General features: G+C 48.4%; 2 protein-coding genes across 2 annotated transcripts in view; one reads left to right on the top strand and one right to left on the bottom strand.

Annotated features, from left to right (window-relative positions):
* Positions 1–13,526, bottom strand: part of GALNT17 (polypeptide N-acetylgalactosaminyltransferase 17) — a 203,297-nt gene that overhangs the window by 14,597 nt on the left and 175,174 nt on the right. Inside the window, exon 7 of the mRNA XM_079324921.1 lies at positions 1,542–1,727. Within this exon, the coding sequence (XP_079181047.1) occupies positions 1,542–1,727 (186 nt within the window). The remainder of the gene's footprint in view (positions 1–1,541; positions 1,728–13,526) is intronic.
* The window catches only part of LOC306811325 (S-adenosyl-L-methionine-dependent tRNA 4-demethylwyosine synthase TYW1-like), a 396,352-nt gene that overhangs the window by 303,249 nt on the left and 79,577 nt on the right, over positions 1–13,526 (top strand). The gene's annotated exons all lie outside the window — the stretch shown is intronic.

Here is a 13,526-nt window from a genome sequence, read left to right as displayed (position 1 = left end):
ATGTAAAAGTGTGTTTTTGAGGAGATGTTGCCTTCTTGGACAATGAGTCTTTTCTACTCTGTTTTGCATGAACTACCCTTTATATATGTGTAGTGTTCTTTAAATAAAGTTCTTTCTCTCTTGCTTCTCCATTACATGAAAAACTATGTTGCATTATCCTTTTTGAAGCTCTTACAGCCTTAAAATACAACAGCTGACATCAAACGAGTCTGCAGGCAGGCTCCACCAGCAGAGCAGTGTCAGGACATCCCCTCACACTGGGGGAGCACTCAGAGAGGGGATAAACACCTAGTGTTGAACTCTCAGAACCACACTACAAAGGCTGTGGGACAGCAGGAATCTCCTCAAAGCCTGCAGCTCTTGGAGCTTCTTCCTGAAAGCCAAGGGAGCTCTGCTGGGGCTGAGACCCGGGGGGTAAAGCTGGGCTTAGGTGTGGGCACTACTGAGAGCCCAGGCAAATTTCAACCAGGCCTTTGCTCAGGTTCTGAGCTCCTTTCCCAGGCTCGGAGACTTTCTCAGCTCTAGCCAGGATTCTTTCCCAGGGTGATAGCTTTCTTACAAACAAAAAGGAATTAACAGACATAGATTAGCACCTGGTGTTGACCATGAGACAGTGAGTGATGTATGTGACATGGGATGTTTTCTCCTTGTGTTGGGTTGCTGTGCCCAGCAATGTGAATTCTGTCCCATCTGCTGACCCGGCTGATCTCCTGGCACAAATTATCTGCTAATGAGCCATCTTTAAACCAGCTGGGCAATCATCTTTATCTTCCCACAGCCCATCCTCCCTCCAGGAGATATCTCCTGTTCATGTCCACTGAGTCCCAGTGCATGACTGATAAAATTCCACCATCCCACTGGGAGATGCTCCAGCCAGGGCAGGGGCCAAGCCTTTCCTACCCAGAGAAAAACTGACATTTTGGACACCAAGGCACCTTCTTTCCACTGCATTCCAGAGGAAAGCCAGACCTTTCCACATCATCCCTGCACCTTCAGAGGAAACTGCCCCTTCTCCAGGAGCACTGCTCCAGCTGAGCCACATCTGCCCCTGCAGGAGGATGCAGCCACCATTGAATGGGACTGTGCCACCACCCTGACTGACTGACGGGTGTCAGCTTGGATTCTGACTCTGGCAGGGTTTGGGATTGTTCTTTGTAATACTGCATTTCTATTTTAATTTTCCTAGTAAAGAACTGCTATTCCTAATTCCCATATCTTTGCCTGATAGCCCCTTAATTTCAAAATTATAATAATAATTTGGAGGGAGGGGGTTTCCATTCTCCATTTCAAAGAGAAGCTCCTGCCTTTATTAGCAGACAGCTGTCCTTCAAACCAGGACACTCCTATTGCCCAATGAACTGCTGTCCTGTTAGAGACTCACAAACCATCCTATAAACATGGTCACTTTTCAATAAAATGCTTCTTTTGCTCAACAAGAAGCGCCTTGCTGCTATTCACCACTCAACAGCGACACTTGGGGGACACTGAGCGCTCCATAATCCAGGTTTTAAGCACAAAGTGGCCTTGGGGCCAGGCTGTACCTCCAGGGGCAGGTTCCAGGCGATGTAGACGTGCCACTTGTAGTCGTCCATCCAGACCTCGGCCACGCGCAGCGCGTTGCGCTTGGTGTAGAAGCCGATGTTGTTGTTGTAGGGCTTCTTCTTGCGCTCGATGTGCGCCACCCGCGAGCAGGGCAGCACCTCCATGCTGCCCCCGCACAGCCACACCTGCAACACACACCAAAACCCCCTCAGCACTGCGGGGACGGGACACGGGGGCTCCGGGCGCCTCTGCACTGCTGCTGACTGTGGGGTGATGCAGCAATTCAGTTGGGAGGGAGACAGAAAATGTTCTGAAACCATAAGTGAAATAGAGATGTTAGCAATTTTCGACTTTGAGGCTCAAAACAGCCATGTGAAGGTTTAGGGCCTCTTCCTTTGTTTGGATGATGCCAAATGCCACAAGTACTGAAGAACCAACAGACATCCTGTTCCGAGCGTGGCAGGAAAGGTCTAATGATAAGGGTTATAGATAAGAAAGACATAAAACGTGGTAATTTAGGGATTCCTATAGGTTGCACGCAAATTTTAGGAAATTAGTATATTGCATTAGATTAGTTAATGGAAATTAGAATATTCATTATAGAAGAATATTTATTGTATTGTAAACAAGAAATTGCTCTCTTACCTCTTATATTCTCTCTTACACCTCTTATCCTCTATTGTCTCTTATCCTCTTTACTCTCCATGCTTTACTCTCTTACACTCTCTCTTATACCCATGACCTTATAATAAACTACAGACTTCAAGACCAGAAAATAGAGAGCTCCTGAGTCTGTCCTGATGACTGTCCACCTGACCAATAACCTCCACACAGTTTATTTATTTAAAATGCTGACTATTGCATCCAAAGGATACAGCCATTCATGGATCATGGGTTATGAGAGCCCAGCCCACAGCTTTTCAGCATCAGCTGTGGGTTCCTCTGAAGCCAGCTCTGGTTCTGGTTACAACGCATTATATGCTTTTCATTGTAGATAATTTTAAAACATGATAACCAATCAATACCTTTACTATTGCCTACAGGCTATCATAACTACTAACCTTACCATATTCATGTTACTGTTTTCCAATCACAAAGATTTAGTATGTTACAGTTTAAGCTAGAAGTGGTTTTCAGTTTTCCTGAAGTGGAAAATTTTGAGATCTTTCTTTCTACCTGCAACATTGGCTTTCTTGTTTGCCTGTGACATCTTTTTGCTTGGTAAAAACATCTTTTGTTTGAGGTGGGTTTATCCTTTGCCCTTCCAACTCACTTTACCTTTGGCTTCTTAGTTACCCAGTAACCCTGGCTCAGCAATTCTTTTTTTCTATATCAAAACTTGCCATTATTTCTATTCCTTCTTCAGATTCTACATTCAAAGATCTTTCTGTTATACACACATCATACCTGTGAGACCTTCCTGTCAAACCCTTACCCTTCCCACCAGGAGGGAGTTCTGAGGATCCCACGTTATCCCAGCATCTCTTCTCTACCTGGCAGGAGAACCCCAGAGCCAGGTGTAGCCTCTGCCCAGCACTGAGACACACAGGGAGCATTTGTGTGGTTGGAACTGCAGGATTTTATGTTCCTTCTAACCCAAACCCCTCTTGGATTAATTTGTGCCCAAAGCCTTAGAGGGATCAGGTCTCATCCTCACGTGGTGAAGGATCCAGTGCTGCATTTCCTCCCAAATAAAAAGCATTAGAGACTGGAATAGTTCAAACAATTCCAAGATCCCCTCCTGCAGAAGGGATGAGTCAGTGAAACATATGGCGGGGACAGATTTCTCCCACTTGAAAACATTTGTTCATTATTGTTCTTTCATGTGCTGCTTCAAATTCCCCTAAATCACAGTTTACAAGTTAATAAAATATTGTAAGATCCTCTTTTGATCTCACACACAGGGGATTTGCAGGAAGTCTTGCCATACCTGGCTTCTTCCCTGCCTGTCTGTCATCAGCAAGAAGTTATTTACCTTCCAGACAGGACTCCAGGCCCTGGGCAATCCTTCCAAATCCAAATGCCAAGCAGGCCTTAAGCAGCCTGCTCTGCATTATCATTTTGCAGAGTTGTTGTTATCCCAGTGTTTCTGGGATACCTTCCAGGCTCACCACCTTTCCTCCCACCTGTGGGCCCTCATTTTCATTAAATCCTGCTCCATTCTCTCTCCCAGCAGCAGCAGGAGTCCCTAGCCTGGAGCAGTGCCTGATGTCACCTCCCAGGGGTGGCTTTGGTCCCTCCAGTGTGGGGTGCAAGCCCAGGGCCAGCAGAGAGGGACAGGACACCTTCCCTTGGGACACCCCTGCCCCTCATGCTGCTCCCACCTGGATTTCTGCACAGCAGGAGCCCCCAGCACAAACCCTGAGCTGTTGGAGCAGCTGCTGCACAAACATCCCACTGTACTTGGGCTGTGCCATCTGATCTTTCAGAACACTTTAGAGACAATTTCCTGCTCCCAGAGGGGATTCAGAGCTGCCTGTCCCTTCCTGTCCCTCTGTCTTGGGCTGCAATACAGGATGTGCCCAGCAATGTGAATTCTGTCCCATCTGCTGCACTGGGTGTGGCAGTGCCCCTGATCTCCTGGCACATATTATCTGCTCATGGGCCATCTTTAAACCAGCTGGGCAATCATCTTTATCTTCCCACAGCCCATCCTCCCTCCAGGAGATATCTCCTGTTCATGGCCACTGAGTCTCAGTGCATGACTGATAAAATTCCATCATCCCACTGGGAGATGCTCCAGCCAGGGCAGAAGCCAAGCCTTTCCTAACCAGATAAAAACTGACATTTTGGACACCAAGGCACCTTCTTTCCACTGGATTCCAGAGGAAAGCCAGACCTTTCCACATCATCCCTGCACCTTCAGAGGAAACTGCACCTTCTCCAGGAGCACTGCTCCAGCTGAACCACATCTGCCCCTGCAGGAGGATGCAGCCACCATGGAATGGGACTGTGCCACCACCCTGACTGACTGATGGGTGTCAGCTTGGATTCTGACTCTGGCAGGGTTGGGATTGTTCTTTGTAATATTGAATTTCTATTTTAATTTTCCTAGTAAAGAACTGCTATTCCTAATTCCCATATCTTTGCCTGAGAGCCCCTCAATTTCAAAATTATAATAATAATTTGGAGGGAGGGGGTTTACATTCTCCATTTCAATGTGAAGCTCCTGCCTTTAGTAGCAGACAGCTGTCCTTCAAACCAGGACACCCTCCCTGTCCCTTCCCACCCCAGCCAAGCCAACAAGGTCCACTCAAGGTTTGCAACAGGTAAAGCAAACCAGAGCTGAACTAGGCACCCCCAAAGAAAAACAGATATATTTTTAAAGGAATGCTCCTAAGGCAGGATATGTGTTTCCTGCCTGCTCAATTCTTTAATTTCTCAACATCTTGGTGAAACAGAGGAATGAGCTCTGCCCTTAGGTTCTCCCAAGGCTGCTGGGCTCAACCACTACACTGAATAAATCTTGCAGTCCAGAGTGCTCCCCAGCATCTCCTGGTTTTTTACTTTTGGGGATTTGTTAGGTTTCCTCCTGATTTAAAATCAGAATAATTATTTTGAAACTGCTAAAACCATAATTAACATGATTTTCCAGCAGCCTGCTCCAAGTCACACCATTCCACTGCTACCCTTCTGTGTTCCAGTTAAATAATTCATGGCAGCTCCCTTAAATTTTGGGAATGTCTGTATAAACACCTGGAAATCACCACATTGGAATAACCTGGGTAAGGCAGAGAGCTGAGAACTGCCTGGGTGCACATCCACAGCCTGCCCAGAGAGATCAATACAAATTTAATTCAGGAATTATCCAAGGAAAGACCATACATCTGCCTCATAAACAGAGCCTGAACTGTCATTATAAATTTTTAAAACTCCTGATTTCATAAGGTATTTATAAATATTTCTTCTGGAACAACAGGAGCAAAGAGAGCCATGACCCAGGAATGGCCAGGTCCCACTGGAATCTCGGTCTCAGGAAGGAGTTGCTTGTTCCCAGTGGCCCCACAAGGAATTTCTGCCCCTCCTGCACCCAAATGCAGGTGAAGAGCACAGGGAGCTGCAGCCCAAGTGAATCCCCCCCAAGCTGTGGAGCTGTGCTTGCCCCACGAGCTCAGAGTGGGGCCTCAGCCCTGGCACGGCTCAAGGGCACAGGATTCCTTCTCCTGGTGCCCACAGGACACAGCCAGGGGAGCCCAGTGCATCCCAGCCCTCCCAGCCTGGCTTCACCCCATGGCACCCAGCCTGGAGGGCAGCAGGGTCCTTGGGATTCTTTTGTGTCCCAGCTGAGCAGCCACTGATCCCAGCAAAGCCCTGGAGCACACAGGGCACCTTCCTGCTAAGGAATCCTATTGGACTTTTTATGGAATCACAGAATCCCAGAATGGTTTGGGTTGGAAGGGACCTCAAAGCTCACCCAGTGCCACCCCTGCCATGGCAGGGACACCTCCCACTGTCCCAGCTGCTCCCAGCCCTGTCCAGCCTGGCCTTGGGCACTGCCAGGGATCCAGGGGCAGCCACAAAATCTGTGGAAATTCCATCCCAGCCCCTCCCCACCCTCCCAGGGAACAATTCCTTCCCAATATCCCACCCATCCCTGCCCTGTGGCACTGGGAGCCATTCCCTGTGTCCTGTCCCTCCATCCTTGGAAATTGTCCCCCTCTCACACAGCCATGCTCAGAGGCTCAGGCTACAGGAACTCAGCAGGTTAAATATGATGAGCAAGTCTCCAGTTTTCCCTGTCTTCTGACATTCCCATTCCCACACAACAATTAAAGTGCCACTCATTTACCCATGAAGTGTTACAGAACTAAAAATAGACTCACTCCCCTCAGAAAATGAGGGTGAGTCAATAACATCTCCATCAATCCACACACAGGAGGAATCAAACCCATGGGAAATGATGGGGTTTATAAATAACCAGTTAACAGCAAACTCCAGTGAAGGAATCCCAGAGAAACAAACAGAAAACAAATCCATCACTGGAGATCTTTGATGTGTTTTGCAGAAAGCTGCTGAAGAATACACTTGTAATTCTTTTCAAAGGAAAAGAATTGTCCTCCAAACCAAGGCACCTTCTTATTTTCTGTCTGTAAGGAGTTTCCAGACAGGTGGGGGTTGGTCTCTTCTCCCACCTGAGAAGGGACAGGATAAGAAGGAAGGGCTTCAGCTTCTGCCAGAGAAGTTCAGGGTGGATATTGGGAAAACTTCTTCCCTGAAAGGGTTGTCAATTATTGGAACAGGCTGCCCAGGGCAGTGGTGCAATCACCACCCCTGAACTCGGTGTCCTTGAAAATGTTAAAAAACCACGTGGATGTGGCACTTGGGGACAGTGGCACAGGGAGCCCAGAGAATAGTGGGGACAGTGCCTACCCTGGGTCCTGGCTGGGCATGGTGTGACATCCATGACAAGCACTGACAGCTCCCATGAAGCCCTGAGCCTTTATTTGCTCAGAGCTTGGCTGAATTTTACCCATTCAGACTGAAATCTATCCTGGACAAGCACGAGCTCTGCAGTTAATGCAAAGAGACAACATCTAATGGTGTCAGGATGTGTCTGCAAGGGAAGCTTTGAATCTCTCAATGCATTGTGACAGAAGGAAATGGGGGAAAACCCTTCCCTAACTTTCATTCCATCCACTCCAGGCTTTTCAGCTGATAACTTCATTTCTAAGGTGATTAGCAGCCCCCCTGCCTTAATTAACCATAGATTTCCTATTTAGCAGTTTTGCCTTATCTTTGCTCCCCTCTGTCCTTTGAAAAGTAACTTCCAAAGTTAAGGGGAAAACACAATTACCAGGGCAGCTGAAATAATTCAGAATGTACCAGAACAAAGAGCTAAATAACCAAACTGAGAAACAGCAGAAAAGGCAAAGAAAGAAGAATTTGTCCTGTAAAGTTCTGAGAACGTTTATCTCTCCAAATCACTGCTTTTGTGGGAACAGACAATGTTCAGAGCCACACTGCCAGCATTCCCATGCTTCCTGCTCCCACCTGGGCTGTGCCCCATCCCTCCCCACAGGACACCAGGACAGGAGGTCCCCAAGCCAAGCTTGTGCTGCCAGGAATGGGAATGGGATGAAGAAGTTGCTCCCTCTGCTTCCCTGGTTGTGGAATGCAGCAGTGAGACACCCCTGTCCCAGTCCAACCCCAGGTTTTGGAGATCAGCCCCCCCCATCATCAGCTGGTGGCCCTTTGTGGGTGATAATCCCATTCCATAACCCTCACAGCCAGCAGGCTGGCTGCTGTTTGACATTTTTCATGGATATGTTTATATAGAGATGGGTGTTGGATCCTAAATCCTCACCAGATTGCTGCTGCAGGCTCCTGTCACCATCCCAGCAGAACCTCAGCAGTGAATCACACAAAGGGCAGCTGAGAAACCACCCACAGAGGGGAACAGAGGGAAACCAGCTGCTTTTGGGAACTCTGGAACTCTTGATCTCTGCAGGTAGATGAGCACTCTGGGAAGGGGGAAATGTGGATTTCCACAGATCCAAAGCAGTGACTGTGCCACCTCTGAGGCTCAGCAAGATCCCACCCAGCCCCACATCCAGAGCCAGGGCTGGCAAGAGCATTTCCAAGTACAAGGACCAAACCCTCTGGCATGGACCCACCCCAGCACCCGGCTGGAAATCCTGCACAGCTCCACCCAGAACAACTGAGAATTATCCTGGAGAACTGCAGGGAGGAGTCAGGATACTCCACGTCCTTGAAACAGGACAAGAAAAGAAAACAGGAAAAGAAATTCCTCTGCTGAACCTGTAGCTTTCCTTCCTCTGTCCTGAGGCCCCAGAAAACCTTTCTGGGAGGATCAGAAGCATCCGGATCAGCCCCAGTGTCCATGGGCCATCTCCCTAAAATGGGATTTTCCAACAGACCTGCCCTTCCCAGCCCATATCCATTCCAGCAGAGAATGGAAGTTGGAGGAGAGGTTACAATTCTCTTAATTCTTTTTCTTCTTTGGCTCTCCTTTTCTCCTGTTTCATCCTCATGGATGATACACTTTGGACAGGTTCCTGTCTGTCTTGTGCCAGGCCAATAACAGAAATGCCCAAATTGTCCAGTGTCCCAATGTCCAACCTTTCCTAAATGAATTCCTCTTGTAATGGCAGCTAAAAATGCCAAAGGAGAGTGGAATCAGAGGCACTCCACAACACCCAACCTGCAGCAAAAATGGGTAATAACCACTTTCCATCCTCAGGCAACATGAAGAGTTTAACATCTGACATGTTGAGGGGTCAGAACAAAGCAGGATTTGCATCCATGCAGAGCAGGGATTCTCCAGCAGAAGCATTCCCACACACTGCAATGGAGTTTGCTCAGACTGGAGGCTTTTCCAAGGAAAAATTCATGCTGTGCTTCTCCAACAACTGCAACTCAACCTGCTCTAAACAGTGCACCACTGCTGGCTGCAGAAGGGATTGATCTGACCTCATCCATCAGAAGCTGCATTTCAAAGATTCTGATCCCAAAGCACAGCATGGGGAGGATCCTCTGGAATGATAAATGTCCACATCCCCTTGGCTTGGGAAAACTGCTGGAAAACTGCATTTCACTTCCCAGTGCATCAGGAGTGATTCCTGAACTTCTGCAACATGGAACCACAGCACCCACAGCCACTGCAGCTTTGTCATTTTGGTGCTCCCGGAAGTTAATTTTTTTTAAAAAAGAGGAGCAGAATATTTTTAAATCCCATTTTGGAGAGATCTCAGCTCTGCCTCCTGAGCCCCCACCTGGCTGAGAGCACAGAGAACGATCATGGAACAAATCTGGGTCTTCCTAATGAGTTTAGAGCTGAAATTCCTCAGTGCTCTGATGTTATCTGCTCAGCCTTGGCAGCATGACAAGGACCTGATTATGTTGTAATAGCATAATGCAAAGATTATTATAGACTCATAAAAGACAAGTGCCTCAAAAACAGCATCCACAATACCTGGAGGCCCTGCACAAGGAGCTGAACATGCTGGGCTTTGTGCACTCCTAGCACAGAAATTACCTGCAGGATCTGACCCTGATCTGCTTGGAGGTTGCTCTTTTTTTTATTATTTTATTGCCAGTAATGTACCAAAAGCATCTTGATCTCATTTTCCTATTACCATTTCTGTCAGAGCTGTAAAAATAAACCAACATAAATAGCTCCCCAGGATTTTGATCTATTTTTCATGCACAAAAAGCCTTTGGAGGAAATTATCCACAGCCCGTTCTTCAGCCTAACAGGATTCCATGTGGGGAGTGGCAGGAGGAGGGGGAAGGTGCCAGGGAGCATTGGAACCATGAGAGGTGATTCTGAAACAGAATTATTGATGCAATAATAGAGAGAGGCAGCTGAGGGATGGAGCAGCTCCTGAGCTGACAGCACCCAGCTCCATGGAGCTGCTTCCAGATTCTGTGAGTCCAGCACATCCCCACTGCTCTGTGCCCTGTAATTACAGATATTGCCACCACTGCTGATGGGGAGGGGCTGGGAGGGGGCCAAGCTCCCCCATGGATGTTCCTGCATGGGTCTGACTGGCTGTGACTCTGCCCATCCTGCTGAGAACTGCTCAAGGAATCTGCCAAAAGAGCAGCTCCTGAGTTCAGACAGGAAAATGCAGAGGGAGGGACAGAGGCAGGGTCTGGGTGTGGGATTGAGTGATATGGTGGTGAGCAGGGACACACAGGGACACACATGAGGTATTTTACACCTTGTTTGTGCTCAAAGCCACACTTATAATGTTTCCTGAGCTTGTCCCACTCTCCTGCCATGGCAGGGATACCTCCCACTGTCCCAGCTGCTCCCAGCCCTGTCCAGCCTGGCCTTGGGCACTGCCAGGGATCCAGGGGCAGCCACAGCTGCTCTGGGCACCCTGTGCCAGCCCTGCCCCAATCACAGGAACAATTCCTGCTCAATATCCCATCTGTCCCTGCCCTCTGGCAGTGGGAGCCATTCCTCCTTATCCTGTCCCTCCATCCCTTATCCCCAGTCTCTCTCCATGTTTCCTGGAGCTCCTTCAGGCCCTGCAAGGTCACACTGAGGTCACTCCAAAGCTTCTCCTCTCCAGCTGAGCACCCCCAGCTCTCCCAGCAGAGCTGCTCCATCCTCTGCTCATCCTGGAGCCTCCTCTGGGCTCCTCCAGCAGCTCCAGCTCCTGCCTGTGCTGGGAACCCTGGAGCTGGACATTGTCAATCCCACTGCTGCATTTCAGCTGATCGTGGGTCAGACAGCAGGGAATGCTCAGAGCTGAGGGTCAGGACAGGGAGCCAGCACCAAACCTGCTTTTGTGTCTTGCAGTGCCACCATCTGTCCCTGCCGTGATGCCCAGGCAGGGTGTGTGGGATTTGGGACCCTTCACTAGAGAGGGACACCAGGATGTGCCCATTTCTGCAGGACAGACCCTGCCAGGGTTCTGCCACTGCCCAACTGCAGCATGGAAATGTCCAGCCAAAACAGATGGCTGGAGACCAGGAGCTCTGCCACAATTTTGCCACTCTCTCCACCATCTGCTTGTTTTCCCTGGCAGAGTTAAAATCCCCTCTCCAGTGGAGCCATGGTGTCCTTGGAAATAATGAACACTGCAAGCAGGGAAGTTTAGAGTATGGAAGTTTAAAGCCTGAGTAATCTCTGTGGCTCTGGATGTCCCATCAGCAAACTCCCTGGTAAGAGACTGCCACAGAGCTCCCAAAAAGGTGTTAAAATTCCAGCAAATCCCTGGAAAAAAACAGAGCAGAGGCTCCCTTGGGTTAATGCCCTCCTAACTGCTGCTCCTCCCATCCTGGTGGCACCAGCAGCTCCTTCAAGTGTGGCCAGCTCCTGAAACATCTCCCACCAGGACAGAGCAGCCTCTGAGATGGAGTTCTGATGGGAAGTTTGGGGACAGCCACCTCTGCCACCTCTGTCATCTTCAGCTGGCCCCAGTGCCACTCTGTGTCCCCAGACATGGCAGGGAAGGGCTGGCTGAGCTGATCCTGGCACAGCTGATCCAGCACTGGGGCTTGGCCAGCTCTGAGCTGGAAGGGGGCCACAGACCTCCCTTCCAGCCTGAATTATCCCAAAATTCCTGTAAAGAGCTGCCTGGCACGGATGTGTGGAGGTCCCAGTGAGGACACTGCTGGGTCTGGGGAGGAAACTGTGAAATCCTGTCTTGATTCCTGCCCTGGGCAGCCTGACAAGTCCTTTCTGTGCTGTTTCACTTTGTCCCCTCCTCTGCAGGAGGCCCAGAGCTGGCTCAGCACAGGGATGGCTCCTGCTGCACCCAGTCTCACCCAGCTGGGTCTGCTCAAGGTACTGCAATAGCAGGAATTGCTCTTTCAGGGATATTTAAAACTTCAGTGCCTATTGCAGTGTTTTCCAGATGTTCTAACCTCCATTCCACATCCTGTGAATTATCCCAGTTGAGAAGATGCCTTCAGGGGATTACTGTGCACCATGTCAGAACTCTTTAATTTCCCTCTTCCTAAACACTGTAAGTAACTCCTGGACAGTCAGTGCCCACAGATCAGGAGTGAAAATCTGGTCTGGGATGTTTTCCATGTTCCTCAGAGCATGGAGGAGATGGGATCACCCACTGTGTGATGCTGAGATGGATCAGGAGACAAATTCCTTTTGGTCAGGTAGCAGACAGCACCCAAAGACCTGAACTGTGCCTGGGGGCTGCAAGAGCAAAGGTTGGTGACAAGCTGGAGGCTTTTAAAGCTCAACCTCTACTTTTACTGATCAAAGACTTCCATCAGGTTCTACCAGAGGAGCTGAATCAGGAGAGCTGAGCAGCACAGGCACTGTGCCAAGTGTGCAGGGATAAACCTTAAGGAATCCTGACAGGCAATAAAAGCCCTGTTTTCCTGAGCAGTCAAATCCCTGGAGTGAATTAAACTGTGCTGGATATTGGTGCAAACAGTCATTTCTGCACGAGCTGCATCCCGAGGCTTTGGATCAAAGCAAACCAAACCACCTCTGCAGGGGTCATGGCCCTGGCTCATTGATTTATTTACAAAGTTTAGGACCTGAGATTACTTATTTTGTGTGAAATGTACAGAACAGAGACTGTGGGAAAAGCAGACAGGAAAACTTTCCTGCATTTATCTGACAGGATTCTGTTTAATCCTTGGATACTGTGGGCATTCCCTCCTTCTGTTCTGTATGAAAGTCTCCCTAAATACCAAATAAATTTTAAGAATTTCAATTCAAAGTCCACCATGTCATTATTTAAGATCACCCAACATCCATTTGTTTCTATTTCTGTAACACCATTTAAAAAAATCACTGATTAATGTATCCCTCGACAAATAATAATAAACAAATATAAATTAACTAATTAATAAATATAAATAATAGACAAACATCCCTCTGCAGAATAACAGTGCCCTGACTCCTGACTGGAAAGGCCCTGCCAGCCCAATTAGCAGCACTGGGTAATTTCAAAATTACATTTTAATAACAGCAGCCCTGTCCTTATCTTTTTCCTGCTTCCTCTTGTCCTTGATCTCCCAATTAGGGATAAGAGCAGTGGAAATGATTCAGCTCCACCATGAAGTCAGATTTTACCTAATTTCTATTACAGGGCCATAAAAGAGCTCCTATGGAATTGTTTTTCCCAAGGGAGCCTGTTGATAAAAACAATGATTGTTTCCATTGATTTCTCTGTGTACATTCACAGGAGCTCACACACTCAGAGATCTGATTCTAACAGAAGGAATCCACTGCCATTCCCTGGAAAAGAGCCTCAACCCCTCCCAGCAAGAAGAGGAAAATGATTATTCTCTAATCAGGCATTTCCAGGAAGAGCATTCTCAGAGCTTGTGACACATCCTGCTCTGTGTCCTGGGGAAAACCATTTCCTGCAGCCCTTCCCTTCCCCCAGCTCCAGGGAGGGCTCAGGGCAGGCAGGGAGGGAAGTCAGGCTGCTGAGCAGGAGAATTGCTCTCCCTTCCTTCAATCAGAGCCAGAGAGTCCAGGGAAAAGCTTGGATTTCTTACCATGGATTCCTCACCCAGGGAGTCCAAGGCAG

Source organism: Erithacus rubecula (assembly GCF_903797595.1).
Source record: "Erithacus rubecula genome assembly, chromosome: 22".
NCBI lineage: Eukaryota > Metazoa > Chordata > Aves > Passeriformes > Muscicapidae > Erithacus > Erithacus rubecula.
The sequence above is the reverse complement of the archived record's forward strand: the minus strand, read 5'-3'. Positions and strand labels throughout refer to the sequence as shown.